Here is a 27,834-nt window from a genome sequence, read left to right as displayed (position 1 = left end):
ATTTTCTAGCATAGCGACTGGTATTGCCATGGGCAATAGTATATCACAACTCTTGCTTTGTATTTCCCTTTTACACATGCTCCAACACTGGCTTCCTTTGTTCTACAGTGGGTTGTTGAGTGTCTAATTTTATTTGTGGAGATATGGCAAATGCGCCATGTAAGTCACCCGAGGCTGCATTGATCTCACTCCGCTTACATTTACAGAGGTCCCCCATAGCAGAGAAGATAAACCGAAGTTCAAAGACTATTTACATTCAATTTGAAGCTATTCACAAGTGCATTCCGGAAAGCTCGCTTCCGGTGCTCTGGGCCAGTCTGGACTTATCAATTGTACTGGACAGTGACGCTGTTATCAGAAACGGACGAAGACGTGAGAACGGTGCTGTTCTGCTGAATATCCATAATCGAAGCACCTGCAGGCCCAACCGTGGAGCCACCATCAGAGGCCTGAGCATTTGTGAAGGTCACAGTACCGAAGTCCGCAAATGGGACCATGCCACCGCCGGACTCGAAATCTTCGACGATCCACTCCGCGTTATATTCACACAGGTCGCCCTGCACGCCAGAAAAGCTGTGGGACACTGTCTGGCCATTTGAGGTATTCTCGATCGTGGCGTTGCCTGTCGACGTGGAAGAGGCATCCACAGTCACTCGGATCGTATCTCCCGCTGAGATACTGATACCACTGAAGTCATATGCAGCATCTGGGTACCACTCGTACCATGCGTCGTAGCTTACCGAGCCTCCTTGAATACAGAAGTCGACACCGGTTTGCAGAATAGCGGTGGAGCAAGTGTCCCCGTCAATGCCAACCCAGGCAGAGGCGCAGTACTGGGTGCTGGAGTCGCCGCCGGCTGGGGCCTGGGGAGTCGGGACCTGGAACTCAGCAGAGACCGCGGTATATCCGGTTCCAACGAGGACAGCTCCCGCCCAATTGGAATCGTACTGCTCCTGGATGATGTCCTTGTGGCCGTTGCTCGGGTGAAGCAGCTGGCGGGTACCAGGCTTATATGGTGGGTGACTCTGGTGACGTGCCTTGCCATTGTGAAGACGGCGAGCTTGCTCGCGCGCCTGGCGAGACGCCGTCAAAGGTGCCGCAACGGCGGAGGTCGCAAGTAAAGCGGCACTGAGAATAGAGTACTTCATGATGTAGTAGCGTTCCTTGGGAAGCGTTCGTTTGAATAAAAGACAGACTGGGTCAAAAAAGAAAAGACTTGGAATACCAAAGGACAGTAGAGGAATTAGCACTCTTTATATAGTATTTCTATACAGAAACAATGAGACGAAACTTCTTCCATATCGAGTATAAATGTATGCTGCCATACTCAGATCCCATATACAAATCAGCCTCGATGTAACATAAGAGGTAGCATTGAAAGAGTATAATTCCACTAGGCGTGCAATTTGAGACCGACTAGTTGATATACAATACTAGGGTCTGCGGAGGCCGATCGGTGCCTTTCAAATTCGTTGACTGGAAATTGGAAAGATCGATGAAACATGCCCCGCATGCACATGCTTATGTTAGGAAATAAGCCACGAAGAGGGCCTATCAAGATCTTTTGATCGACATCTAACTCCTGTTCACAGCCCGTGCCTTACTCGATCCCAAGCATGCTCCGGAAGGCCTTGGGTGTCCGACGGCTCACGCCCGGTCCTTGGGGTTGATCAACAAGTATACACCGCCAACCAGATTGCTAGGAACATGGATGCAACCGCTGAAAGTTTAGATAAGTCGGAGGTCCGGTTATCTCCAAGGTATCAAAAGATTTGATTTGCATACTGGTTCCTGAAATAATGTCTTAGCTGTTGCTAGGCTCTTCCCGATGGAGTATGTAGCGGCAGGTACGATCGCGTTGAAAAAAAAAAATCTATGTGAGTTGATAAAGCATTGGAAATAGCTTCGACGATACTCTGAACCAAAGGTACATCGAGCTGTGAACATGAATAGTATTTTCACGGATATATCCCGCTGTAACTGGCAGAATGGCATTGCGACAAGGGCGCGTCGAGGGCCCAGTACTAAAATGGAAAGGAAAGCCGTCGACTACTGCATCCGACCCACCCCTCCCGATCTCACTTTACCCAACGAGGGAAGAGCAGGCAAGGCTAAGCTACGGGTATGGTTCCTGCAGCGTTGCCACGTACTGATGAAGGACCCTGTACCAATAATATAGCCGGTCTATACGTGGTATCCACATGCAAGGTCTAGTCAACGTACATTTTGTTTATAGATCCCTATCCTGAAACAGATCTGCATAATTCGGAGGCTACCCTATAACATTTGGCCAAGCCCAGGCCACCATTACAGTTAGTCAATGCACGAGTCACTTCCTTTACCTGAAGATCATGTAAGTATACGGCGACGAATGATGACTTCGGGACATTCGGCACAAAATGGCTAACCGTGGTTCGGTTCTTATTGTTTGTTTATTCACTTTCTCCTGTTCGGAAAGCGAAACTTTATCCTCCGGTTTCAGTCGGGGGTTACGACGATTAGAACGCGGTAGAAAACGAGGAATTCATTGAGAACATATAGCATTCGTTGCAAAGAAGACACTCGTAACTGACAACTGGGTGGACTTTCATGCTGCCTTCTCGATTGACGAGTCGGGCGAAGGACTGGCTTTAGGCGAATAGGTTGGTCAGTGCTCGGCACAGCACCGGTCCAGGTATACAAATTTCATGGCGATCAACCTCACCAGATCTTGCCCTGGTATTCCTAGGATGGGATCGTTCTGTCCCAAGTGTTCTAAGGCTCAAGCGATACTTCGGTTTTGGATGGTTTCATTGAGGAGCGAAATGGCCAGAGCCCAAGTCTGTTCTAGTGATGGATAACGCATATTTCCTTCGCTCTGACTATATATATCAGCATGGCATACCAGTTTGTAGTGTTGGGATTGCGTTGCGGCACTCTTGGTTCCCATAACCAGTGAGCTTATCTCCGTAGGGTACGGTCAAGGAATTCCTAGCATTCGAAGTCCAGAGGGAATATAATTTAAGAGGAAAATATAATCAATGCAGGAGCCACAGATGACCCTTTCTCCTTTTCTTCAGCGAACCTAAGGAGGGTGGGTGGTAACGTTCCTCTATCCACCATGTGAAGTCCATTGGGAGTCGCGGGGAAACAAATGAGGCAAGACTTCCCAACCTGCCAAATTCTGCGCATCGGGAAATCCTCTCCGTCATGCCTATCATTTGAGGGCGAATACTCGTAGAGTCTATGTATGCGGTGTTCTGTTCAAGCAAAACTTGGATTATGATGTCATACGGATGTACTCGTCATATGGTTCCAGCTCAACAATGTTTATATAAGAAGTGCTGATAAATCAACCTACGAGTCACTCTCGAGCAGTATATATTGTGGTTGTTTATGCAGCCGCTTTGGCTTTTTCCGTTCTGCTGAAATTCCAATACGGAGTTCATTAGCCATGAATCACGATATTCAATCCAGTGTTTTCCCTCCCAACTGGAAAAAGCGCAATGCTTGGATCAAAACGTCGAATGACGACGCCCAGTTGGTCCGGATCAGCTACATCGACTGCGAACCGCCATCCACTTCGCTGCCGAAGGGAGTCATACTCCTAATTCACGGATTCCCCCAAACCTCTTACCAATTCCGGCATGTAATACAGCCACTCGCTGATAAAGGTTTCCGTGTAATAGCCCCGGACTACCGCGGGGCTGGACAATCATCGCATCCATCTCACGATTTCAGAAAGTCAACGATGGCTCGAGATCTATTCATTCTCGTTAACGACCATCTTGGAATTGCGTCAGAGATTCATGTGGTCGGCCATGACATTGGTGGCATGATTGCACATGCATATGTTTCGCTGTATCCGCAACATGTGGCGAGTGTTATCTGGGGCGAATGCCCGCTTCCCGGAACTTCCAGCTACGAAGCAAACAAAAAAATGCCGGAGCAGTTCCATTTCATGTTCCATTGCGCACCTGACGACCTGGCACCATCACTTGTCGCTGGGAGGGAGAAAATGTACCTGAATCATTTTTTCTCTAAACAGACTTTTAACGCTAACGCCATATCACTTACTGACCTCGAGTATTACACGTTGCAATATTCGCAACCGGGAGCTCTTCGGTGTGGCTTTGAAGTATATCGAGCGTTTGAAGAGGATGCCAAAGAAAACCTCGAGTCACTGCGTCTGAAAGGCAAGTGTATGCGGCCCGCGCTTATTCTAAGTGGTGCGGAAAGTCGACATGCTTCCGAGGCTAAGGATATGGTGAATGAGGTTTATGGTGGTGATGTGCAGGTTGCGACGGTGGAAAATTCTGCCCATTACATTGCGGAAGAGAATCCCGAGGGCTTTGTGCAGGTAGTCTCGGCATTCGTGTCTAAGTACCTGAAAAAGGTATGAAGAGGGTGTATCGAGAGGGTGCTTTCTAGCTGGTGTTCTGCATTATCGCTTCCTTTGTCTCGCTCTCAACGTGAGAATACAGTCCATGAAACCATTTTGCCTAAACCCCCAGCGCGAGTGACAGCCACCGCTAGTTTGCTGGCGGCGGCGCCGCTCATGGGGGCAGTAACGATGAGTGGAGTTCGAGTCCAAGGGAGGTGGTTTTTGAGCACATTAAGGCGGGCCAAAATTGAAATTCAGTTAATATCATGGAGAAGACGTTCAATTTTATGGTCTTAACGTAGGTCTTTCATGGCATCATGCCAGGCCCTAAGTTCAAATGCCGAGCGACAAATCGTGTAACCCTAAGAATTAGCGGACTTTATTTTCCTGCCCGACGTATAGTTATATCACTTAACGGTCGTTTTAGATTAACAGAGCAAAAGAAAACCAAAGCCGGTTTATATGGGAGATAGGGCACCTTGCCAGAAAACTGTCTGTACTAGCACTATAGCTCGAATTGGTACCTGGTCTTGCAGGAGCAGACACTCCTCTTTTTGCAGGCGCGGCCGAGGTTTTTTGTTTTTAAGAAAACACCAGACTCAGACCCCAGTATCGTATCATCACTTTGAGCCATGATCTCTCAATCCCAGCGTAATCTGAAAAGCGGCCGAGTATGAGCTTTTGATTTCGCGGCCCATTCTCCCAACACCTTCGAAAACGACATCGGGTTCCAAAGACACACTTAGAAGCTCAACCCCATGACGCAGCTCCTCGATTAGCCGTTCAGCATCAGAAGCTTCTGTAGCAGGCTCGGGCTTGTTGAGGAGATGGTAACATGTTCCCAGGCGATCAGTCGCGAGACTTGAACGTAATCTGTGGACGAGCATGAGGAGAGCGTAAGAGCTTTGCATGGCACAGCATGCGAAGTAAGGGATGCTGTGTGGATATTTGTGATATTCTAAGTCTGAAAAAATGCCTTTACTGCTCAGAGGATATCTCTCAGTTGTGTCTCCACCGAAAGCGCTTGGGTGTACCAAGTCGCGGAAACCCTTCGCAACCACGAGAGAAGCCTTCAGACAAATATGAGATGATTCTTGTTCTGTAAACGGGAAATCTTCATCGCGCTCTATTCCTCGAGAGGACGAAGGAGTGGCTGTGTCGTGCGAGAAGCCGTGGCTGTTGATCGAGGTAAGATCACAATATTTGTCTAAGAACAATGGGATATCCATGAAAGCTTTGGAACGATGCAGGCGAATTCGGGCACTGTAAAAGTCAGCAAGTGTAGAATTATGTGATTGAAGATAAATCTCACGTATAGATGAGAATTCGACTGATTCTCCACATATTTTCGGCCACGAGAGCTTCATCTCCTTGGTCAAATCCTGTTCGAAGATAGCGATCTGATTCGCTCATCAAGGACACAACTTGGTTATCCAGATTTCTGATTTCGGTGCTAATATCACGTGGAGGCACTGCCTCGATCACACGCTCTGGCCTTCGAGCCATTTGGTTACACGCATAAAGGGTTTTCTGGACCCTTATAATGAAGCACCAGGGCTTATAGAAGGGTCAGTAAAGGGTGGTCATTACTTTTGAAGATAAGAGGATACCTCTAGATGCATGTCAAACTGAGGGAAGGGGGTCGTGATGCGTTGATCCTCTGCAGTAATCACCGGTGGCTGCGTCGATTGTCAGTGGAAATTCTCATGTAGATCGGGCTAGAATATTTGATCCTACTGCAAGATGAAGATTGGAAGATTGATAAGTCACAAACATCTAATAATTAAGTTAGCAGCAGGGCATACAGCGTTCATGTAAACCCACAATCATCCACCAAGCGCGCCGTTGCGCTTCTGAATATTCTGTTGTAGTCAACCCAAGCTCATGGAGAGACATATCCATAGCCGTAGTCACAGCCTGGTTGATTCGAGCCCTCATTCTGGAGACATTGCCGCGTTGGCAGTATTCATAAATGGTGAGGATCACAAGGGCCAAAATTGGATCAAGCTGGAAAGGCACCATGGGATGCAAATGGCTTCTTTCTTGAGGTAGGGCAACACCCGGACTTGACATGGGCCCAATCCTGTCAATCTCATTTTCCGCACTTGCCAGTGCTGCCTGGGCAAACATATGTGCGTATGACCGTCTTAGCGCAACGTTTGCTTCAGTCATTGGGGTGGAGACTTGAGAAGGCGGTATCAGGACTAGGATCGCAGACAAGGCGAGGCTCAAAGATGACGTTGGCCAATAAGGCAAGTCCGTCTTTTTGGGTTCGATTGATCCTGTCGAAGGTCGAGTTAACCCATATGAATCTCTGTGCTTTGGTTCCGTTGGTGGCGGCAATAATGGGAGATATAAGTGAATATATATGTAGTAAGCATTGACACTGTCTCATAGATATCAGTAAGTTCGACTTTTTTGGGGGGTTCTTGGCGTACATGGCCGCTTCACTTTGATATGCTCTAGCGGTTGGTTGCTCTATATCGGCAGCGGGCACCGAGTTATGGGGGGCTTCAGTACTTGGGGTAAACTGTTCCCAAAATTGTCCGCCTCCGATTGTATCAGACACGCTGTCTGAGGACAAATCAAGGTTGTGAAGACCTGCAAATGGAGAAACCAATCCTATCATCTTATCCAAGGCAGGATCTAGCAAGCAGTCAGAAAAGGACAGATTTTAGAATATAGTGACTTACTTACCAAGGCTCTCGGTAATCTCTGGAGGTGAGGTAGGAGAAAAGGAAGAGGGTAGGTTCTCTGGCTCAAGACGACGACGTTGCTCTTCTGCATATCTTGCACCTCTTCGGACACCACCCCTACGACTGGGCCGGTAGCTACAGTCTCGCCCCCTGCTGGCACACTGACAGATTGATGATGGGTTAGCTTGGTCTTGGACAAATGGAGGTGGGGTGGGCTTACACTACCACATGGCTGTTTGCCGTCGCAGCGAGTTTTCGACGAGCGGCTATATTTTTCTGTCAACCCTATTATGACGGAGTTAACAAGGGGAAAGAGCATCTTGTTTACCATACAAGACATGCAGCCTTTACTACAGGAGGTTTAGCTCGAGTCATGATTTCGGCGCGTTCCTGCTCTGTCTTAGCTCTCTAGGTGAATGGAAAGAACGGCGGGTCGGAGGAAACAAGCGTCGCACCGATCGACATCATCAAAAGAGTCGACTTTTTTTTTCTAAACAGAATCCGTAAATAATGAAATCTGGTTCCGGTAAGCAGAGGGCAAACTTCAAAGTGCATAAGAAATTAGTTAGCATTCTACTCTCGCTTGACGTCGGTTCCGTTCGGCATTTGATTGTGGGCCAAACACCGAAGATCACAATCAAACACCGGAAATGGACCTCTCGTGAGGAGCAAGACACGAGCTAATCTCCTTAAATCTCCACTGGTCATTCATGCGGGCAGCTTGAAGCCCAATAAGCACCTCTTAGTCAGTCGCGCCTGGTAACTATTTGACAGCTCCTCCGAAGGCGCGGGGCTATAGCCATTCCTCCTCGGCCTGTATCCAGCAACGCATTGTTTCCAACCACACCTACCATAATGGTAGACACCTTCTCGTCCGTTCCGAAGGTGGACTTTGACCGACTGAACAACCCAGTTACGAAACAGGAGGAGCTGGCCAAATTGCGCGAGGCTATCTTCCTAGTGGGATTTCTGTACCTGACGAACACCGGACTTGAGGTGATAATAATATTCAATTAGTCTGATTAGCTCGTAGTACTGACTTCTGGCCCAATGATACAGGATCTCATCCACAGCACACATGAGCGGATCCCGGAGCTCTTTGCTTTATCTAAAGAAGTGAAGGAGAAATGTGACATGATAAATTCGCCCTCCTTTTTGGGTTATACACGCCTGGGTGCTGAAACAACTGCTTCAAAGACCGACTTCCGTGAGGTATGCCCTCTAGGGTCATTTCATTATCTTCCGGTGAATGGGTAATAACAATACCTGTTAGCAATTCGATTTTGGCTCTCCTGGTGTAAGGCCGTGGAGAGAAGACGATCCTTTCTGGCAGCAGCTTGAAGGCCCAAACCAAGTAAGTACCAATCTTACACCTGTCTCAATCATTACGCTGATCTTCTCCCCAAGTACCCAGACGCCCCTGGTGCCAAAGAGACCATTGAAGAATACTTCACCAAGGCCGGGAGCCTGGCGCAGAGATTCATGCATTTGGTAGCAGAATGTCTATCGCTACCACCTGCTACCTTTGACCAATTTAAAGGTAACATGGATCGACTCAAGTTTGTCAAATATCCTGCCAGTCCACCTAATTCGCAGGGTGTGGGTCCGCATAAGGACTCGACAGGGCTCTTCACGTTCCTTTCCCAAGATAATACAGGCGGACTACAAGTTCTGAACAAAAACGGACAGTGGATCGATGTGCCGCCTGTGGAGGGAAGCCTTGTTGTCAATATTCAGCAGGGATTTGAGGCTATCACTGGCGGAGTCTGTGCGGCTACCACACACCGCGTGCTAGTCAGTCAAGAACAACTATGGCGGCCCTGGAGAAATGCTAAGCTCATGTTACAGGCCCCTACACAAAGAGCACGGTTCAGCATTCCCTTCTTTCTGGGCGTGAGGCTAGATTTGACCTTAGCCGAGCTCAGGGAGTCCGCAGCGCATATTGTGCAGCACATTCCGGTCTCGGATGATAAGGAGAAACGAGACGTGGATGTCGCAAGCGAGTTCCTGTCGCCCTTATATTCATGTGTATGTTCGACAATGCCCTTTCAAGACTGGAGTCGAGGCTAACTATATCTCATAGTTTGGAGAAGCAACACTCAGGAATCGAGTACTAAGTCACCCTGATGTTGGGAGAAGATGGTACCCGGATTTATACGAAAAGTATTCTCGGCAGGTTCTGAAATGACTTCATCAGGCTCAAACTTGAACTTGGTGCAAGGCTTGCTTGGGCTCGACTTTTGCAGGAACGTCAAAGCTATATAATATTCCTGGATATGACCGAAAGACGGCAAAAACAATATAAAAATTCTTTCTTGTATTTTCTTAACCACATAAACTCATCAAACATAGCTCTTTTTGCAAAACAACGAAATCGTCTACTCATCCACGTTGGTAAACTGGAAAGTCGGCTGCCCAGGTACCGCACTTTCAGCACTCAGGCCCTCCCTCTTCTCACCAGTGCCCACGACCTCACCGGTCTTGCCACCCTCATCAACAGCAATAACCTCAATCTCCTTGTAGCCCGCGGTACGCTTCAGACCACCCAGCATCTCGGAGAGAACAGCGAACTCGTCGAAGGGCAGTTTGCGTTCAAAGACAGTTTCGGGAGCCTCGCGGCCCTGGACCAGGCGGCGCTTCAGGACTTGGACGAAAGGCATGGCCTTCTTCATTTCGCCAAGCTTGCCGACCTTGGCGTTGAGCTCCTTGTCATTAATGGAGACGTTGAGAGCGTCAAAGGCGTCGCGGACGAGGTCGATGTACTTCTCTTGCCAGGTGGGGTATTTCTTGGCCGCGAAGATGGTCAGCTTCTTGGGCTTGCGCGGGTCAAAGGTTGACGCTTTGCCCTTCGACAGCTTCTTGGCGAAGTTTGCCTCCGACGACAGGATGGAAGACGCGGTGCCGCGGACGTACGCTTGTGCGGCGGACAGCTCGGGGGAGGGCTCGGGAACCTCGGGGAACCTGGCGTTGTGGATCGTCTCGGGCTGGTGGGATGTTAGAATAGGGCAGATGGGCAATAGAAATAGAAATACTGACCTTCTTGAGGACTTCTAGCCAAATGTACTCGGCCCAGTGGGGGGCAATGGGTGCCAGCATAAGAGCTTGCATCTCAATGTAACGCAGGACGATATCCCGGTGCATACCCACGCCGGCAGCAGTCGCGGATTCACGGTAGGTGTCGCGCGCACTAGTCAGGTCATACAGACCGGACTTCAGAGCAAGCTTAAAGTCGGTGCTAGGTGGACATTAGCAAACTAGAAGCTGATCAGAGTCAAACAAACTTACTCCTGGAAGTGCTTCCGGGTCTCGCGGACTATGCTGTTAATGTCGTTGTCGAACAGCTTGTCGGCGAAAGCATCAGCGGGGCCGGTACGCAGAGTGTCATCCTTAACAACCTCCTCAATCCACTCCTTCAGGGTGAACAGGCGCAAGATGTTGCTGTTGGCGACAGCCTCCTCGAAGTTAGCATCCTCGATGCTGTCACCAGCATCGGCGAAAGCAATACGGGTCGCGTCAGCACCGAACTTGTCCACTGCATCCTTCAGGGTGAGGAAGTTGCCCGTGCTCTTGCTCATCTTTTCACCATTCAGCAGAAGGTGACCATTGGCACGCACACCACGAGGCCAGAACTCCGGCGGGAAGAGGGCGATGTGGATGTATAGGAAGAAAGTCAAGTGGTTCTGGATCAGATCCTTGCCGGAGACGCGGACGTCCAGTGGGTACCAGTACTCGAACTCACGGCGCATCTGCTGCAGAGCGTCCTTGCTAATACCGCTTTTAGCGATCAGGTCGTCGGAGATCTCGCGTCTTGTGAAGATGTAGTCCCACACTTCGTCGATCATCTGCTCCGCCTTCACGCTCAGCGGGCCGATCTGCTCACCATACCGGTCGCCGTGCAGGAGGTGGGCGATGGTGTAGTAGGCCATGTACACGGTGCTATCACTCAGACTTTCAACCAGGAACTGAGGGTCCCAGGGCAGTTTGGAACCAAGACCGTACGTTCTGGCGCACGCCCAGCGGTTCAGCCAGTCCAGGTTCTTCTCAAATCCGTGTCTGGTCTCGGCACTGTAGGTGTTCAAGGTGTTCACGACGTGATCCAGGGTATCTTGTTGCCACTTGGCATCGTTCTCGCCATAGTTCAGGAACCATTGGCCCAGGTAGGCAACAACACAGTCATCTCCACTGCGGCTGACAACCTTGCCCATGGGGTCGGCAAAGGGGAACGCATCGCCACTATCATACAGAGACTTGCGGATCTTGTCCTTGGCGGTGCTGACGGGCTCGCCCTTGAGCTCGCCCACGAGCATGGTACCCTTGTAGAAGCCCTCCATGTAAGCCAACTCCTTAGCCTTGGCAAGCTGGTTGACATCCTTGGGAGAGTTGATCTTCAGCTGCTTGACCAGGGTAGGAGCGGTCAGGTTGCCATAGGATGGGGTCTCGATCAGCGGGAAGATCTCTAGCTCGGCCCATTCCTTCTGAATGCCGTAGTACTCGGGCTTCTTGGCCAAATCCAGCAGGGTAGCATAGTCGTCAGGGCTGTCAGAGGGGACCGAGGTGACAACACCAGTACCCTTGGCGGCCGAGACGGTGTCCATGGGCAGAATACGGATACCTTCAGTGTGCATGGACAGCGGCGCATTGACCAGAGTACCAACGAAGGCAGATCCTGGCGCTTCGAAGACCAGCGGCAGCTCATCTTGGGCCTTGGGGAAATGACCGTTGTCAAAGAAGTGGCCCTGGAAAGCCATATTCCAAGCAGCGCGCTTGGTCACGACAACATACTCCTTCTCCTTCAGCTTGAAAAGGCCGTAGTTAATCTTGGGCCCAACGAAGCAGCTCGTCTGACCGTACATAGTCTCGGGGCGGAGAGTGGCTGGGACAAAGTAGACCTTGGCATCATCCTCAATCTTGCCCTTGACCAGCTCCTGGAGCTTCGGTGACCATTCCTTCACCTTCAGCTTCAGGGCAGTGTATTCCTGGGGCCCAATTCCCTCACCCTCGGTGCGGTCGTGGTCCATACAAGGTTGGCCGTCCTTGGGAGAGTAGATGGTATACCGGCTGCCGTACATAATCTTGCCCAGCTCGTGGAGACGGTTCATCTGCCAGCGAACAAAGGCGTCGTAGTAAGGGTTGGCATCGGTGGTGACGAACTGTCTCCGCCAGTCGACGCGGGCACCCATGCTGTCGAGATCACGGATGGCAAGGGGAGGGAAGTGCTGCAGCCAGTGCGCAGCATCGGCGAACTTGTGGATATCCTCCAGAGGGACGCCAATGGCCAGCATAATTTGGAACTGGTACTTCATCTTCACAGTCTTGGCCGCAGCCTTGCTCTTCTTGCCCGAGAACTTCTCAGCCTGCTCTTTGACTTCCTGCGTGGGCGCCGGGGCCGCCTTGTCTTTGGCCTGCTCCTCCTCATCCTCTTTGTAGCCCTCGAAGTTCTGCCCGAACATCTTGACCTCGTCGCGCAGCTTATCCGCACATGCCTTGATGGGCATACCGGTGCAGTGGAATCCGAGCGGGAACAGGGCCCTCTTGCCCTCCATACGGGCCACTCCGGTCATGAATTCGACTTTGCTAGCGGTGAAACTGTGGCCGGCGTGTAGGGTACCGTTCATGTAGGGATAAGCCATGGTTCCAAAAAACTTGGGGTACCTTTCACGCAGCTCCGCGGCAGTCATGGCACCTTGAGGAGCCTCCGCAAAGGAGGGAGCGTTGACCTCGAAAACCCCGTTGTCCTTCCATTGGGCCTGGTACTTTTTCTCAATTGCGATCAGGGAGTCACGCTTGTCGGTCTGGGAGCTGTTAGCTATGGTGTGTTCGCAACGAGGGGGAGGGGCAGGGCAACGTTTTCGAGTTTAAGAGTGTTTTTAGTGTCGTTGCTCGGATCGAGCACAGCAGCGGATGCTGCGGCGGTTGCCATGATTCTCGAGTCAAGGTCTTTTGCCTCTTTAGCCCGAGATGCACAGCGTGGAGGGCTGGACTTGAATTGTGGAAAATCGGACTTATCGATTTGTGAGTCCAAAAAGGTAATGAAGGCGCACCACGTGACCCAGCACCGCAACTTCTGCCGCCGCCAGGAACAATTTCCACGACACTCCTATCACGACCACAATTTGGGCAATGCAGAGCCACATCCTCCATTGATTCTCCCTATTCATATAATAACAGTCCTGGAAATTCATTGGCACGAGGGCTAGCCCCTTTGCGACACATTCTGCCATCATGGTGAACCTATTCAGGCGGATGCGGAAGCTCAATGCTGTAAGTCCTCCCGACACATGGGATTACTCTGGAGAAAGAAGACCATTGGCTGACTTGTGGTGTTATTTTACTGTTTACAGAAGGTAAATCACTTCTTTTCCAACAGTCGCGGCAGCGTTGGACCTCAAAATTGCGACGACGATACACCGGAACAAAAAAACTAACCTGGTCCTTAGATCCTCAACATCCGCGCCGGCACCGGAGCCGCCATCCTTCCCAATCTCACATCCGCCACAAAAGAATTCCCTGCCGTAACGCGGCTGCACCTGACATACGCGCAAAAGATCTACCAAGGCCACGCCGGCGCACGACATTTCTGGCGCAAGTGCATGCCACGTCTGAAATACCACAACCCGGGCGTCTCAATGACGGTGCGCCAAACACAAGACCAAGAAGTACCCGCCACATTGACGATCTACTTTGCCGAGCGGACCAGCAGCACGGCCAACGCGCTGGTTGGCTCGACAGCCGTGACCGATGCCCATGCACCGCCGCCTGAAAAAACCGAGAAGACGGCTGTTATGAGCCTCAAGGATCTCTCCTGGACGGATATCTGGACGCGCGTGCAGGCTGCTACGGGCGCGCAGGAGATTGCGACCACGCCTGAGGATGCGGAGGCGTTGAACAAATTGGAGGAGATGCGGATTAAGGGGGAGAAGGATAAGGTGCGCGTGCAGAGTATGCGGCAGGCGAAGAAGGATCAGGAGCGGATGCTTGCTGAGGCGAGGGGTGAGGTTGAGAAGCTGAAGCAGACCTAAGAGGGCACCAATCTGGGTGTGGCTCTATTTCTTTTCGAAGACGAGAGGACCATATTTGTAACTGTAGCATAGCATCTTCTTTTCCTTACGACTATGTATTTCTGGATCATCTTTCTTTTTGACTGCATTCGTTGGAATATATTGATTGTGATTGACCAAAGCACTGGCCTTGGGAGTATAGAACTCTTATACAGCAAATGGCCCTAAATGGGGAAGATTATAATGAGTTTGATGCTTGTGAAATAACCCACGCTCGCTTGCAATTGGTATATAGCGAATTGAACTGAAACTGAAGAGAGGCGTACAGACGCTGCCCACGGACTCGAAGCTAGGAAGCGTGGAAGTGGCAGCACGAACCACAGACTCAGGCGTATAGCCAGATCTGAATTCAAGACAAGCTTGGAATGCACAATATACATCATCAGCCGAGCCAGGCAGGAGGGAGACCCATGCTCGGCGTATGTTCAAATGGCCAATCCCAGAAGTGTAAGGATACGGAATCATGCGTTGTCCGGGGTGTAGCTGGTCTCTCCCAGCATACTCTGTCCCGGGGCGACTTGTGGGGTCGGTGTTGTTGGACGCGGTTGGGCCGGAGCAGAAGGCGCAAGCAATGAGGGGGGTTGGGTTTGGACTCGTCCCACAGCAGCGGCCTGCAATCGCTGATCCAAAGCCTTGAGGGCCAGGGCACGTCGGCGCTCCGCTTCTTCCCGCTTGCCCCGTGACGCTCCGTCACGCTGATGGTTCAGAAGAGTGGGTAGGCCGGCCTCTCCTCGGGCCAGGACTTGCTGGTTCCCCGAGGCAATGTCAGCGGCGGAGAATGGGGTCAATATCCTGACCGTCACGAGCAGCGCGTAGATCTGGTCGGCAACGAAGGCAATCGGGGGCTGCATCACATCGGGGAAAAGACAGGCGAACGCAAAGGTCTCGCTCGCATCTCCCTTGATTCCAAGAGCACTATTTGACGTGCCGGTAAGGTCAGGCTGGTACTTGTAGAACCGCAGATACGTCCAGCTGGTCAGGAGACCGATCCAGGCCAGGATGGTGGCGGTGTCTGTCCCGAAAATGAGGCCGCTGACGGTGTTGAGAAGCAGGAACAGGGCTGGAAAATGCTTCACCCGCATCTTGACCAAACCCTTGAAGAGGGCCACGGTATGTTCGGGGACGAGTTGCTTGAAGGCGACGAGGAAGGAGGCCTGGATGGAGATGCCGCCGCAGATCTGAGTAAGACTATGAATAGTGGTCAGCATAGAAGGTATATGGAGTTCGTGTCAAGGCATACGCTCTGCTTGTGGACCCTCCGGCGGCACCCCAGATCAAGTAGATGGGGATAATCAGCACATTCGGGATGACAGCGATGATCGCGATGAACTTGCTGAACTCGCGCGAACCCCATGCGCGCTCGAGGTATTTCCCGCCATAGAATATGGTGGCCGCATTCAAGAGTACCGTAAAGATATTTTGCTCAACGAAGGTTGCCGTACATAGTGTCCACGGGTAGTAGTAGAAGAGGGAGGGGACGAGAGTCAGGTAGGGCACGATGGGAGACGAGGTGGTGGTGGAGTCGAGCTGGCGCCAGCGGGCGATGTTGTAAAGGAGGGACAGGGTGAGCAGACTGACGAGGAAGATGCGCGTAGCAGGCGGGATGTTGATCCGCAGCGACATGGTGATGCACCCTGGCGGGAAGCAAAGGTGGTGATTGTCTCGGGGGGTGAATGTGAATAAGAAAGTACAGTCAGCCACATGGACACCTCAGGCCGGCCATGTGGAGCAGCAAAGAGACGCATCCGCATCGATGGTTCCTGTTCCTCCATCGCAAGCCACACGCACGCCCGTCTCTCTTTCGCCTGTCGCCCTACAGACTAACTGACTGAGCTCTGGCCCTAAAGCTATGCTCCACTCCCCTTGAATCTTCTCTTCTTCCCTCCACACCACTCTTCCTCTTTCTCTACTCCTCTACACTCTGTCCCCTTGAACGCCCACTGCCAACTACCCTTTCACCCCCCCTCCCGAGAAATCCCATCCTTCAAAGTCTCTAACTCGGCCCCAACCCTGTCCTGTCTGGCCCCCCCTTTTTTGTACCTCGGAATCCCGATCCACCTGTCGCTCCGATCCTCCCAGCACTTACCCACATCCACCGTTGCTTATCCCTCCCCTTCTTCCATCCTCCCCGGAAAGAGCTCGCTCTTCTCGGGCATGCTCGCAGATCTCTCCGACTGGTCGCACATGTAATCCATCATGGCACAGCTTGACCTCACCTCGCATCACGTCAACTATCTAATATGGAGGTAAGTTTTCCTTCCCCCTCGTGTCTCTGCATGCGCGCGCTTAAATGCTCACACCTTGCGATCGCTAGGTATCTCCAGGAGTCAGGTTGGTTTCACCTTTCTGTGATCAGAGTCATGTGCCAGCCACCGTGCTGTCATAGTCTGACTTGATTTGTTTTCTAACCCGGTCCGGCAGGTCACGGCGAGGCCGCCGTCTCTCTGCAGCGCGCGTGGTTTCCTGACCCGCAGAGCCTCCCCTTCGCGCCTTACATCAAAACCCACGCCTTGGTATCGTTGGTCCAAAAGGGTCTACAGTACCGTGAATTAGAGTCCTCTATTGATAAGGTATGTTTCTGACATCGAAAAATCCTCTGCGCGACCAAAAAAAAATCTCATCCCAATTCCACAGGAGGGCAATCCCATTCCCGTCCCGCCAACCGAGTACTTTTTCGGACCGGAGCCCTTTGAACCAACCTCTCTGAAAATCCCCCGTGAGAATGTGGGTCCTGAACGGGCCGTGTCACCGGCCAAAGTTGTGCGCGACCGCAGCGCCGTCAACGGTCATGTGGCCGAGGTCCCCATTCTGGGCAAGAAGGTCCGCATCGAAAGCGATGCCAATGGCGATGAATCGATGGACGTGGATGCATCCCACCAAGCGAGCGAGAGCAAACCCGACACGCCTGTCCCGGAACAAGTTGATGGCGATGGCGACGTGAGCATGGAGGCCGATGAAGTGCCTCCTGAGCCCACCTTCACCCTGACGAGCGGCAGCAGCATCGGCGTCCAGATGACCCCGGCCAAGGCGGCCGACCTGGCCCCGGACACGACGCTGGTCGATGTGGCAGATGATCATGTGACCCGGACCCTGTGGCGGCCGCGCGATCCCACTGTCGTTGTGACTGCCGGCGACACATTCTGCAGCCTGTGGAAGCTATCGCTGTCCTCTGCGCCTGTGCCCAAGAGCTTGATTAACTTCAAAGGCGGCGATTCCTGTGTTTCGGCTGTCGCCTGGGATGCAGTCGGGGAGAAGTTGGCCGTCGCGACGTACAGCGAACTGCGCGGCGCCATCACTATGTACGACGTCAATGGAGATGCTGTGGACTTGTTACCCGAACTGCCACGGATGATCACTGGCTTACATTGGGCCCCCGATGGCTCACAGCTGGTTGTTGTTGCTTCGGACAACAGGACCTCGGAGCTGGCCCTGTGGGACGACACCGATCGACCTGACGTCTACCCGCCGCCGCAGCGCATCAACAGCCCCGTGTACGATCTTGCTTGGTGTGGTCGAAATCAAGTCTTTGCCTGTGGGAATGGCTCTGTCTATCAGTGCGAGATTGACCATAGCATCCGACTGACCGACACCTTCACATCTGGTGCCAGCAATGCCGCCTGGGAATTCGTCCGCTGTGTCCAAACGCCTTCTGCTTCGGTCGCAGTGGCGGCGTGCTCCGAAACCGCCTCGCTTTGGATTCCGACTCATGATATGCACATCGACAAAGCTCACCAGGGAGAGATTACAGCAATCGAGATTCGTCCTCAGGAACAGACCCCGCGACGGAATTCTTCGATTGTTCTCGCCTCCTACTCAACCGACGACAGCGTCAAAGTCTGGCAGGTCGATCTGGAGGCCAAGCAATTCAGGTGCCTTCACCGGCTGTTCTTGGGCCCGTCGACGCCTGCTCTTGCGGGTGGTTTCTCCCCCGATGGATACGCTCTTGGTGCTGTGAGCAAGGATCGTCTGTTCATCTGGAATGTCGAGCGGGGGGTAATGCCATGGCGACTTGGTCAGCGCCGGCCTCGAGCGAAGTCAAGAAAGAGGAAGCCGACCGTGCGATGAATGGACAGAACGGCCACTCTGGAGCCATCAGTGATCGCGCGCTCTCGTGGGATGCTGATGGGAAACGACTTGCCTACGGCTTTGGACATCAGGTCAGTGCATCTCTCTGGTCTAACATAGCAAGGCCCACGCTAATTTCATGTATAGATGGCGATTGTGAATCTGCAACGGTGACCATGAATACACTCGTTTGGATATTCAAGAAAAGTTTCTTCGGGTGATGCATATTTCCCACAAACTTTGTTGGACAAAGATTCCCCTCAATACAACCGCAACATGCAACCCTTCCACACAAAAACTTCGTGGACTACGCACACTCTCGGCGATGTTGCATGAATAAACTCGAGGGGATCGATCCTCATCACACCTCTCTTTCTCCTTCCACTTCCCCACCACCGGCGACGAAAGGAACAAACAAACATACAGGGGTTCATACTATCGAATAATCTATCACTTGGGAATAAGCAGCTCATCCAAACCTGGCGCGCTTCGGCTCAAGCGTACACACCTTCTCGTGCGACCCTTTCATTTCAGTGGACATACAATTGTGATTTAGAAAAAGATGCATTGCGGCATGCCTTGGTTGGGATTGGGACTCGGACGGACACGGCGAACGACATGGATTCACGGCGATGACGGCGGATTGGTTTCGGTTGGGAGGTTGGCACTGCTATTTTCTTGTTTCTAATTCTTGCCCGAAAATCAAGTGCAATCAATACCTACAACTACACTACACTACTTGTCTTGTAGCTTATTCCCTCTCCTCCCCTCCACCTCCCCTGTCTCCATTCTCGCTTCAGTCGTCGTGCTCGTGCCCGGACCTGGAATCCCTCCTCAACATCTCGCCATCCTCGCATCCACGCCGCGATCCCTTCGAGCACCAATCCATCGTCGGGATCACCCAGTTCCTCTTCCTTCCGACTCCCATTCCGTCTACTCCCCTTCTGCCGCGCACGATGATCCAGCCGCTGTACGCGAGTCACTCTCCGCTCTTCTCTTAGCGCATCAATATAGCACTGCAACCCATGCACAGTTCCCTGCATACCCTCTAACTCCACCGCATCTTCTACTAAATCCGCTTGTCTGTGCATTAAACATCAGTATCACTATACTACATATATAGGTATCCCTTCAACACAAAACACTTACAACTCAGCCACCTCACCCTCCAACTCCGCAATCGTCCTCGTCAAACCGCGACATCTCCCCTCCAACAACTCATATATCTCACCTGCTTCTCTGCGCCGGGAATCCAGTTCCTTATTCAAAGCAGTGACTTCACGCAGCAGCGCCGTGAGCTGCGACTGCATTTCTCGATTGGCGCGCGGCTCACCATCATCCGGTACATGTAGCAAGGGAGACTCGACCTCAGACTCGGGCGTCACGGCTGTGAGACCGGAGGTCAGGGATAGAGAGTGTCTGTGCGGGGGTCTGTATTTTGCGATTTCCTGGCCGAGTCCAGGGCGCGGGTCGTGCTGGAGGACCGACGAGATGGTGTCGAGGCATCGGTGGATTATTTGGGCGGAGGCGCTGTCTTCGGGAAAGTACATCCGGGTTGATGCGAGGTGTGAGAGGCGCGCCGGCCAGCGGAGGGAGTCGCGATCCATGTCTGAGTCGCTGGACATGTTGAGGACGTTGTATAGTAACTGCCTTATAGAGTAACTAACTAGTTGAATCCTGACCGAGGATCTCGTTTATCGATTATCGCGATAATCCCCGCGCTAAACTGCTTTAGGGCTTGGCTGCTTTCGTTTCTGGCATGAAGCAGCATTATTGTCCACATTGACATTGGGTCTCGTTGCGCCTTTCCTTTGCTCTTCTTATCTTGTCTTCCTGATTGGGTTGCATCCTAATCATCCCAATCCCGCCGAAGCCGGAAAGAGACCAAGTTCCCTCCCCACACATTTTCCCTTTCCGCCCAACCTTTCTTTCTTGCTTCGACTGGGAATTTCTCGCACCCGGTCACATCCCCGGTTTCCTGGAACAATGGCATCTCCTGTAAGACATGGACATTCCATCATACTGGGACAGGCTAACATAGATCCCTCCGATGACTCAGGTCGCCAATGTCCCGTCGCTCGAGACGGCGCGAGAAGTCATCGCGCAGTCGAGAAACTCCCAATTCCCTCCGAACCTGCTCCCCGTCACGGCCTCCATCTCTGCCGATCTGTTGACCCCGACGCTGGCATATCTCAAGCTTGCGGAGAAGTGAGTGGTTGGTGCACGTGGGGTGGTTGCGACGAATCTGACCGTTCAAGCAGTTCCCGACTGTCGTTCCTGTATGAGAGCGCGGCGACGACAGAGACAATTGGACGCTACAGCTTTGTTGGTGCAGGTGCGTGGTAACTTGGATATGGTCGGGCGGTCGCATGCTGACGACTTTTTTTTCTCTCCCCGCCAGACCCGAAGAAAGTGCTCAAGACCGGCCCCGGCCATGGGCACGTTGGCGATCCCCTCCCGATTCTGGAGGAGGAGCTTTCGCAATTCCGCGTGGCAACGGTCCCTGGTCTGATCCTACCCCCGCTGACCGGTGGAGCGATCGGCTACGTGGGCTACGACTGCGTGCGATACTTTGAGCCCAAGACCGCTCGGCCCATGAAAGACCCGCTGGGCGTGCCGGAGTCCTTCTTCATGCTGTTCGACACCATTGTCGCTTTCGACCACTTCTTCCAGGTCGTCAAGATCGTCACCTACATCCCCATCCCCAACACAGACGCCGAAATCGAAGCCGCCTACCGACAGGGACAGGCCGTTATCCAACGAACAATCGACACGCTGCTGCAGGACCGCACGCCGCTGCCACCGCAGGGTCCGATTATCCCGAACCAGGAATACAAGTCTAATATCGGCCAGGAGGGGTACGAGAACCATGTCAAGCGACTAAAGGAGCACATCTCCAAGGGTGACATCTTCCAAACGGTGCCATCGCAACGACTGTCTCGGCCAACTTCTCTTCACCCGTTCAATCTTTTCAGGCATCTGCGCACCGTCAACCCTTCCCCATACCTGTTCTATATTGATTGTCAAGATTTCCAGCTTGTTGGCGCAAGCCCCGAGCTTCTGGTCAAGGAGGAACGAGGACGAATCATCACGCACCCGATTGCAGGCACGGTGAAACGAGGAAAGACCCTGGAGGAAGACACAGCGCTGGCCGACGAACTCCGCGGCAGTCTCAAGGACAGAGCCGAGCACGTCATGCTGGTTGATCTGGCCCGTAACGACGTGAACCGGGTGTGCGATCCCATCACGACACAGGTCGACCGGCTGATGGTGGTCGAGAAATTCTCGCACGTCCAGCACCTGGTCTCGCAGGTGTCGGGTGTGCTGCGGCCCGAGAAGACGCGATTCGACGCTTTCCGATCCATCTTCCCGGCAGGTACTGTGTCCGGCGCGCCTAAGGTGCGCGCCATGCAGCTCATTGCCGAGCTGGAGGGCGAGAAGCGCGGTGTGTATGCCGGCGCGGTGGGTTACTTTGGGTACAACATCGCCAACGCTAATGGGTCGAGCGAGATGCCGGGCGCTATGGATACGTGCATTGCGCTCCGGACGATGATGCTCAAGGACGGGGTGGCGTATCTCCAGGCCGGTGGGGGTATTGTCTTCGACTCGGATCCCTACGACGAGTACGTCGAGACGCTGAACAAGCTCGGGGCCAATATCCAGTGCATCCGGGGCGCGGAGGCCAAGTATCTCAGCATGGAAGAAAATGCACGCCTGGCTGGAGCCAGATAATAATGACTGCTGGGCGTCTATTGGGATATTTCTCTACGATATATTTCGGCCTGAATTGAAGCTGCATTGTATAGAACTGCATATGACGTAATGTGCCTAGCCTGGGCCGACTTTCTCTCTTCACTCACTTACTGTGTCTCTGTTGTACATAACAACATCTGCAGACGCGTCAGCCGCCGCTCTCGGCCATTGCCAAGGACAGCGGTATACCATACATCGCTGCCTGCTGCCACCCCCGGGTCCTCTTACTTTGTCTGACGCGGCCCAACGTCGCCACTTGTGGCGGTGACAGGCCGAAGAGTAGAGTTTTGTACCGTAAAATCATTAGTAGTAAGACCCTGTAGATCCCCGTTCGCACTGTCTGCCCGAAAGTAGTAGTAAAAGTCGGGCGTAGGTATTATTCTGGGCGCCCGAGTCAGACTAAGCCGGATATGACGGCAGACTAGCGGATGGGGAGAGGAAGAGAATGTGAAGAAGAGGGAATACAATAAGCATAATCGTTCATTTTGGAATACATTAATAATAGATCGTGCTAAGAACTAACTTCACTTCCCGAATCATCATACTTGTTACCAGTGACACTCGCATCATCACCGTGCCAAGGCTCCCGGTCCAGCCACACCCCTCTTACTCTCGCTCATTCTTACTCTTCTCTTCCTCTCTCTGTTAACTCCCTCTCCTTCTTTCTACTCCCAACCTCGTCTTCCTCTCTTACCCACCTTCTCTTCCCTCTCGCCCAGGCAATTCCCTCGGTCTTTGTGCCCCTTGACCCACCCTGACTCTGCTCGTTTCGGAGGAGAGCCGTGCATGAGCAACGACCGCGCCTGACCTCTTCACTCACACTCTCTATCGCAAATCCAACCACAGCGGGCTGTGTATCCTTGCGAACGACAGCATTACCCCTTGTCGGTCCTGTCAAGACGGACTGATTGTCCTGCGATTGCCACTTGCTTCATCCCTGCTGCGACGGTCGCATCCTCATCCTCACCGGCACCATGTCCAAGGTCGTGCGGAGTGTCAAGAACGTGACGAAGGGCTATTCGTCGGTACAAGTCAAGGTTCGAAATGGTACGTGCTCGCCCGCGGCAGGCTTCTAGTGCTGTCGCGCAGCCTTTCTGTTGTTTTGTATCGAGGATGGCCGCCACACTCGTCTTCCCGTTGCCACCTGTTCCCTCCCCTGCCTCCACACCGACGTATAATTCTACGTCCTAACGCCAAGATGCTAATGTTTTACCTCCTCCAGCAACAAGTAACGATCCCTGGGGCCCGACGGGCACGGAAATGTCCGAGATTGCGGCCATGACTTTCGGCAGGTAGGACTGATTGTCTCGAACTGTCTGAACGGAAGGGTCTAACGTGATGTTCCATATACAGTCCGAACGAGTTCTACGAGATCATGGATATGATCGATAAGCGGCTTAACGATAAAGGCAAGAACTGGCGCCACGTGCTCAAGTCATTGAAGGTCTTGGATTACTGTCTGCACGAGGGTTCGGAGCTGTCGGTGACGTGGGCGCGCAAGAATGTCTACATCATCAAAACACTGCGCGAGTTTCAGTACGTCGACGAGGAAGGGAGGGACGTGGGCCAGAATGGTGAGTTGTGTTTTGCGGCTTGTCTTGTCGCATTGCTAATCGGTGTGACTGCAGTTCGCGTGGCGGCCAAGGAATTGACTGCATTGGTACTTGACGAAGATCGACTGCGCAGCGAACGGTCCGATCGCAAGCTTTGGAAATCTCGTGTCAGCGGACTCGACGATGGTATTGGGAACGAACCCCCGCGCAGAGAACGACGTCAACGCCGGCCCGGCGAGGAGGACGATGATGCAGAGTACCGCTTGGCTATCGAAGCGAGCAAGGCAGAAGCAGAGGAGGAGCGCAGGCGACGGGCTAAGGAGTCGGCCGACAACGATGACGAAGATCTGGCCAAGGCGATCAAACTCAGCCGGGAAGAGGAGGAGCTGCGGAAGCGTGAGTTGGAAGAGAGCAACGCGCACGCACTCTTCGACGACACTCCAACTCAGGTCCAGCCCACGGGCTACAACCAGGGATACCAGCAGCAGGGTGCAGTGGACTGGTTTGGCAACCCGATCAACGTGCAACAGCCCATGACAACGGGCTTCCTCAACAACCAGTATGCGCAACAGACCGGATTCCAGAACCAGCCCACCGGCATGGCAAACCCTTACACGAACGGCTTCCAACAGCAATTTGACCAGAACCCTTACGGCCAGCCTCAGAACAACATGATGCTGCAGCCCCAGGCCACCCTTCAACAACAGCAGACCGCATTCAATCCTAACAACCCCTGGGGAACGGATGCCTTCGCACAGCAGCAGCAGCAGCCCCAGGAGAACTATCAAGCAGCCGGAAGCAATAACCCGTGGGCCCAGACCCAGCCCCAACAGCCACAGCCCCAGGCCGATGCCCTCAAGCCGATGCCAACAGGCTCGAACAATCCTTTCGCCGCTCGCACTCAATTTCAACAGCCCGTCAAGTCAACAGGCCCACCTTCGCTCAACACTCTGTCCGAAGACCGCGCAACGAACCAGTTCAACCAGTCGAACAAGCAATTCATCCAGCAGCAGCAACCCCAGCCCAACCCAATCGCCAACTTCCAAGCTCCCCAACCAGCAAATGGCACCCCGCCGCCAGCTGCCCAGGCTCCGTTAGATCCACATCACGCTCGTCTGAACGCTCTGCTGGCCTCAGGCGAGGGTCTGGACACCTTCGGCAATGTCGGCGACTTGCGCATTCCCGCGCAGCACACTGCCCCGGGTACATTCGTCAATTCGGCCGGCCATGGTGCGGACCGTCTCCGCGCTGCCCAAACGGGCAACAACCCGTTCTTTGGTCAGCAGTTTGTGCCGCAGCAGACTGGCTTCGTGCAGCAGCAGCAGCAGCAGCCACAACAGCCGCCGGGTAACAATCCTTGGGGTGCTGGTCAGCAGCAGTCGCAGCATGGGGGTAGTAGTCTGATTGATCTGTGATGTTTTGGTTGAATGGATGGACGGATTTAGTTGAATTCAACTGAGTCGGATGTTTTCTCTCTTCTTTGTCTTTTCTTGCTTCAGTTTCATTCTTGTTCGCCCTTGAACTTGAACTTGAACTTGAACCTCGACTGAACCTAGTCTTGGCCTTGTGTTCTCGCTGGAAGCACAACTCTACCCTCACCTACACTACACACGAACGGATTGCGGATACCACCTGTTTCTTTTGTTGTTCTACCCCCCCCCCCCCCCCCCCCCCCCCTTTTTTCTTCTTTTTTCTTGTCCTTCCTCCGAGGAGAGGATTCTCTCGTCCTCGTCTGTTCACTACGCCTTTTCCTACCTACTATTTTCGTGACCAATACAAGCCAAGTTGCCCTCGGTGCTCGGTCTCTTTTTCTGGTATGCAGATGTCTTGAGTAGATAACTAGTAGTAGTTGGAGGGCTTGCTTTTTATTGTAAGTACCGTAATTTTACTTGTGCACCATCACAAGAATCAATATGGCTAGTCATGATGCCTCTCAAACAGATGGTGAAATATGGCTGACCATGATTCCATACGGATCGCGATCCGCCTCGCTGACAGCAACCTCCACCATCTCGTCCTGATAAACACTTTCGGCGCTAGAAGCAGGCGCCGCACCGCCCTGTTTCGCGCTCTCTGCGACAGACCGCAGTGCGGTCTCCCTATCTTCTTTCCATTGCCGCTTCAGGTCGTCGGTGAGTTTCTGCTGCATGACAGTTCCCAGGTAGCCGCGCTCGGAATTAGAGTGCGACAGTGCAATCACTACAGAGCCGCGCTCTGTCACTGCCAGTGCCTCGTGGTGGCTCATCTCGCCCGTAACCAGCAGATTTGGAAGTTCACTGCCTCCGCCAAGCAGCACCCCCGATCCGGAGCCGGGACAGACCCCTACAGTGTGGACGGTAGCATCACGGGTCGACTTGATAGACTGCGGGAGCGCAATGGCTATCCCGGCTGGGTATCCGATGCCCGCGGAGATGTTATCAATGACGGTTGGGAGACGTTGCGGTGACTCAAAGGTAATCAGACGACCTGCTCCGGCCGACTCGAATCCCTCCGGAATCGGTGGTGGGGACGGATGGATGGTAGTTCGCTTATGGGGCACTGACTTCTCAGTAGACCCGGTGCGGGCGGCGCGTCTGGGTTCGGGGTATGCAGGCTCCGCATAGAACAGCCCGGCTTCGACCTGGCGCTCGGTTGGAGGTGGCTTGGTGGTAGAGAAGGAACCCGTAACAATATCGCAGAGCCAGTCCGCCATTCCGCCGGGGACGGTGTCGACTGCCGTGTGTGGGGAGTAGACGCTGATGCCGTACTGTGCTAGTCGAAGGAGGGACTGTTGTTGGGTGTTTTCGAGGGTAATGGCCTTGAGACCGCGGAAGATGATTGGGTCTGTGCGAGGGATATTTCAGTTTCAACATGGACAGAACATGGAATAAATGGGAACATGGAATAAGTGGCAGCTTACGGTAGGCCACCACGGCAGAGTCCCGTCTTCGGATTGCCTCGTCCGCAACGGCCGTGGTGAGGTCGATCGTCAAGAGCACGGAGTTCCGCTGTCGGCGGGAGGGGTCGAAGGGAGCTTCGAGGAGCACTTTTGGAGCTCTAGTTAGAATCACACTTCCTTATACAAGGGTTGTCGACCTACAGCCGGTATTATCGAAGCTCTTGTCGGCCAATGACTCCGGGTATCTGCCGCAATGTTAACCGCAAGCTCTTCTCAATTGTGGGGTTCGATGCAGTACAGCTTTCGCATCGAGCTCACCACGGCCTTGGTGAATGGTGAACATGATGCTGGCGAAGACATGATCGACTGGCAGGTAGTAGTGCGAAGCCAATTCATGGAGAGACCGCGAAGAGTGCTTTGGGTCAGTCTGGTTCGGATCAACAGAAGAGGATGACGTAAATGTGTCACATGACGGGAGCTATATTGACCAAAAGGGCAGAGCCTTGAGGATCTGGCGAGGCCACTCTCCTCTACAACTTCCGATGTCCAAGTAAGAGTCGAGGGGCTTACTCGGTACCAGACATTGCAAATAGTGACTTACATTACCTTGTCTACCTGCAGACTACCCATGAACCTGCTTATCACACTCCTCAGTCTGTCAGTCACAGCCCTTTACTTTACGCTCTGTAACACCCCTTATTAGAAGCCAACACATAATGATGTTGCTAGACTCCTCGGTGGCATCATCTGCCTTGGGAAGGGGTTTGACTTATACTCCTTTCGACGATGATGATACGTGCCGACGTAAACAGCCTGATCCCTGGGAATGGAGTATGCCGGGCGCAGTGCCTAGCGTTCAGGCACCTGGCGGGGCAGTGCACGACGGGTATATATTCTTTTACCGGCTGGAGACGATTGAGACGGCGAAAGTTGATAAGGTACCACTAAACAAAGAGCAATTCCGACAGGCAATGATCGAAAGGGCTAGTGGAGCCACGCTGGCCCAGCGATATTCGAACTCAGCTACTGTTTACACGGGCGCGATTGAGGATCGTTTATTTGGATAGCGTGCGGCCTAGGAACTAAATCGTGCACCACATGGTAGATTCGGGCATGAATCGAATTTCTAATAATTAGGCACCTGTGTTCTCTACTCGCCCAGCTACCTATCATCTACTGTACCTGCTTAGCCACGGATATTGTTTGCGCCAGGTCATATGGACGCAGCCGTCCCCTCAACGTATTGCATTTCTCTCGATCTACTCTCTATGTCCGTATGTACGTGTAAAAAGCTCAGTTCCTATCATCTTAATGTGTATAAGTTCAGTACGAAGAGGGATTAACTATTCAGTTCTCGATTTGTAAGTCCCTACATGACTCGCCAACAGATCTACCAACGCGGGAATTGAAGTTGACAAGTGTCCTCAACATTCGAGTCATAGTTTAGGAACGAGAGAGTTATAAATAA

General features: G+C 52.7%; 12 protein-coding genes across 12 annotated transcripts; 6 read left to right on the top strand and 6 right to left on the bottom strand.

Moving 5' to 3' along the window:
• Positions 1–326: 326 nt before the first annotated feature.
• N7474_006449 (A4/G1 family peptidase) lies at positions 327–1,148 on the bottom strand (the record flags this gene model as incomplete). The annotated part of the gene is made up of 1 exon (XM_057197859.1): positions 327–1,148. One exon carries the CDS (start codon positions 1,146–1,148, stop codon positions 327–329), a length of 822 nt encoding a protein of 273 aa, XP_057051299.1.
• Positions 1,149–3,433: 2,285 nt separating this feature from the next.
• N7474_006448 (alpha/beta fold hydrolase) lies at positions 3,434–4,381 on the top strand (the record flags this gene model as incomplete). The annotated part of the gene is made up of 1 exon (XM_057197858.1): positions 3,434–4,381. One exon carries the CDS (start codon positions 3,434–3,436, stop codon positions 4,379–4,381), a length of 948 nt encoding a protein of 315 aa, XP_057051298.1.
• Positions 4,382–4,983: 602 nt separating this feature from the next.
• On the bottom strand, positions 4,984–7,434 carry N7474_006447 (Zn(II)2Cys6 transcription factor; the record flags this gene model as incomplete). Its single annotated transcript, XM_057197857.1, has 7 exons — positions 4,984–5,626; positions 5,676–5,920; positions 5,974–6,042; positions 6,101–6,139; positions 6,188–6,645; positions 7,057–7,325; positions 7,388–7,434. 7 exons carry the CDS (start codon positions 7,432–7,434, stop codon positions 4,984–4,986), a joined length of 1,770 nt encoding a protein of 589 aa, XP_057051297.1.
• Positions 7,435–7,914: 480 nt separating this feature from the next.
• Positions 7,915–9,247, top strand: N7474_006446 (isopenicillin N synthase family dioxygenase; the record flags this gene model as incomplete). Its single annotated transcript, XM_057197856.1, has 6 exons — positions 7,915–8,055; positions 8,119–8,271; positions 8,333–8,413; positions 8,467–8,853; positions 8,908–9,087; positions 9,143–9,247. The coding sequence occupies 6 exons, from the start codon at positions 7,915–7,917 to the stop codon at positions 9,245–9,247; spliced, it is 1,047 nt and encodes a 348-aa protein (XP_057051296.1).
• Positions 9,248–9,437: 190 nt separating this feature from the next.
• On the bottom strand, positions 9,438–12,979 carry N7474_006445 (leucine--tRNA ligase CDC60; the record flags this gene model as incomplete). Its single annotated transcript, XM_057197855.1, has 4 exons — positions 9,438–10,043; positions 10,096–10,294; positions 10,345–12,851; positions 12,905–12,979. The coding sequence occupies 4 exons, from the start codon at positions 12,977–12,979 to the stop codon at positions 9,438–9,440; spliced, it is 3,387 nt and encodes a 1,128-aa protein (XP_057051295.1).
• Positions 12,980–13,281: 302 nt separating this feature from the next.
• Positions 13,282–14,078, top strand: N7474_006444 (mitochondrial 54S ribosomal protein mL61; the record flags this gene model as incomplete). The annotated part of the gene is made up of 2 exons (XM_057197854.1): positions 13,282–13,320; positions 13,497–14,078. 2 exons carry the CDS (start codon positions 13,282–13,284, stop codon positions 14,076–14,078), a joined length of 621 nt encoding a protein of 206 aa, XP_057051294.1.
• Positions 14,079–14,578: 500 nt separating this feature from the next.
• Positions 14,579–15,740, bottom strand: N7474_006443 (rhomboid family protein; the record flags this gene model as incomplete). Its single annotated transcript, XM_057197853.1, has 2 exons — positions 14,579–15,305; positions 15,358–15,740. 2 exons carry the CDS (start codon positions 15,738–15,740, stop codon positions 14,579–14,581), a joined length of 1,110 nt encoding a protein of 369 aa, XP_057051293.1.
• A 573-nt stretch (positions 15,741–16,313) lies between these two features.
• On the top strand, positions 16,314–18,182 carry N7474_006442 (WD40 repeat domain-containing protein; the record flags this gene model as incomplete). The annotated part of the gene is made up of 2 exons (XM_057197852.1): positions 16,314–16,343; positions 16,752–18,182. 2 exons carry the CDS (start codon positions 16,314–16,316, stop codon positions 18,180–18,182), a joined length of 1,461 nt encoding a protein of 486 aa, XP_057051292.1.
• Positions 18,183–18,907: 725 nt separating this feature from the next.
• On the bottom strand, positions 18,908–19,807 carry N7474_006441 (uncharacterized protein; the record flags this gene model as incomplete). The annotated part of the gene is made up of 2 exons (XM_057197851.1): positions 18,908–19,265; positions 19,332–19,807. The coding sequence occupies 2 exons, from the start codon at positions 19,805–19,807 to the stop codon at positions 18,908–18,910; spliced, it is 834 nt and encodes a 277-aa protein (XP_057051291.1).
• Positions 19,808–20,232: 425 nt separating this feature from the next.
• On the top strand, positions 20,233–21,914 carry trpE (anthranilate synthase TRP2; the record flags this gene model as incomplete). Its single annotated transcript, XM_057197850.1, has 3 exons — positions 20,233–20,390; positions 20,444–20,517; positions 20,584–21,914. 3 exons carry the CDS (start codon positions 20,233–20,235, stop codon positions 21,912–21,914), a joined length of 1,563 nt encoding a protein of 520 aa, XP_057051290.1.
• A 995-nt stretch (positions 21,915–22,909) lies between these two features.
• Positions 22,910–24,903, top strand: N7474_006439 (epsin; the record flags this gene model as incomplete). The annotated part of the gene is made up of 4 exons (XM_057197849.1): positions 22,910–22,982; positions 23,158–23,227; positions 23,289–23,509; positions 23,564–24,903. The coding sequence occupies 4 exons, from the start codon at positions 22,910–22,912 to the stop codon at positions 24,901–24,903; spliced, it is 1,704 nt and encodes a 567-aa protein (XP_057051289.1).
• Positions 24,904–25,421: 518 nt separating this feature from the next.
• Positions 25,422–26,894, bottom strand: N7474_006438 (Nif3-like dinuclear metal center hexameric protein; the record flags this gene model as incomplete). Its single annotated transcript, XM_057197848.1, has 4 exons — positions 25,422–26,311; positions 26,388–26,513; positions 26,568–26,611; positions 26,665–26,894. Coding segments are annotated over 4 exons (1,290 nt in total), but the record flags the coding sequence as incomplete, so codon positions are not given.
• Positions 26,895–27,834: the final 940 nt, after the last annotated feature.

Source organism: Penicillium riverlandense, assembly GCF_028828495.1.
Source record: "Penicillium riverlandense strain IBT 135883 chromosome Unknown utg000006l_segment0_segment0, whole genome shotgun sequence".
In the NCBI taxonomy this organism is placed as follows: Eukaryota; Fungi; Ascomycota; class Eurotiomycetes; order Eurotiales; family Aspergillaceae; genus Penicillium; species Penicillium riverlandense.
Note: the sequence above shows the minus strand (reverse complement) of the source record. Positions and strands in the feature narration are given on the sequence as shown.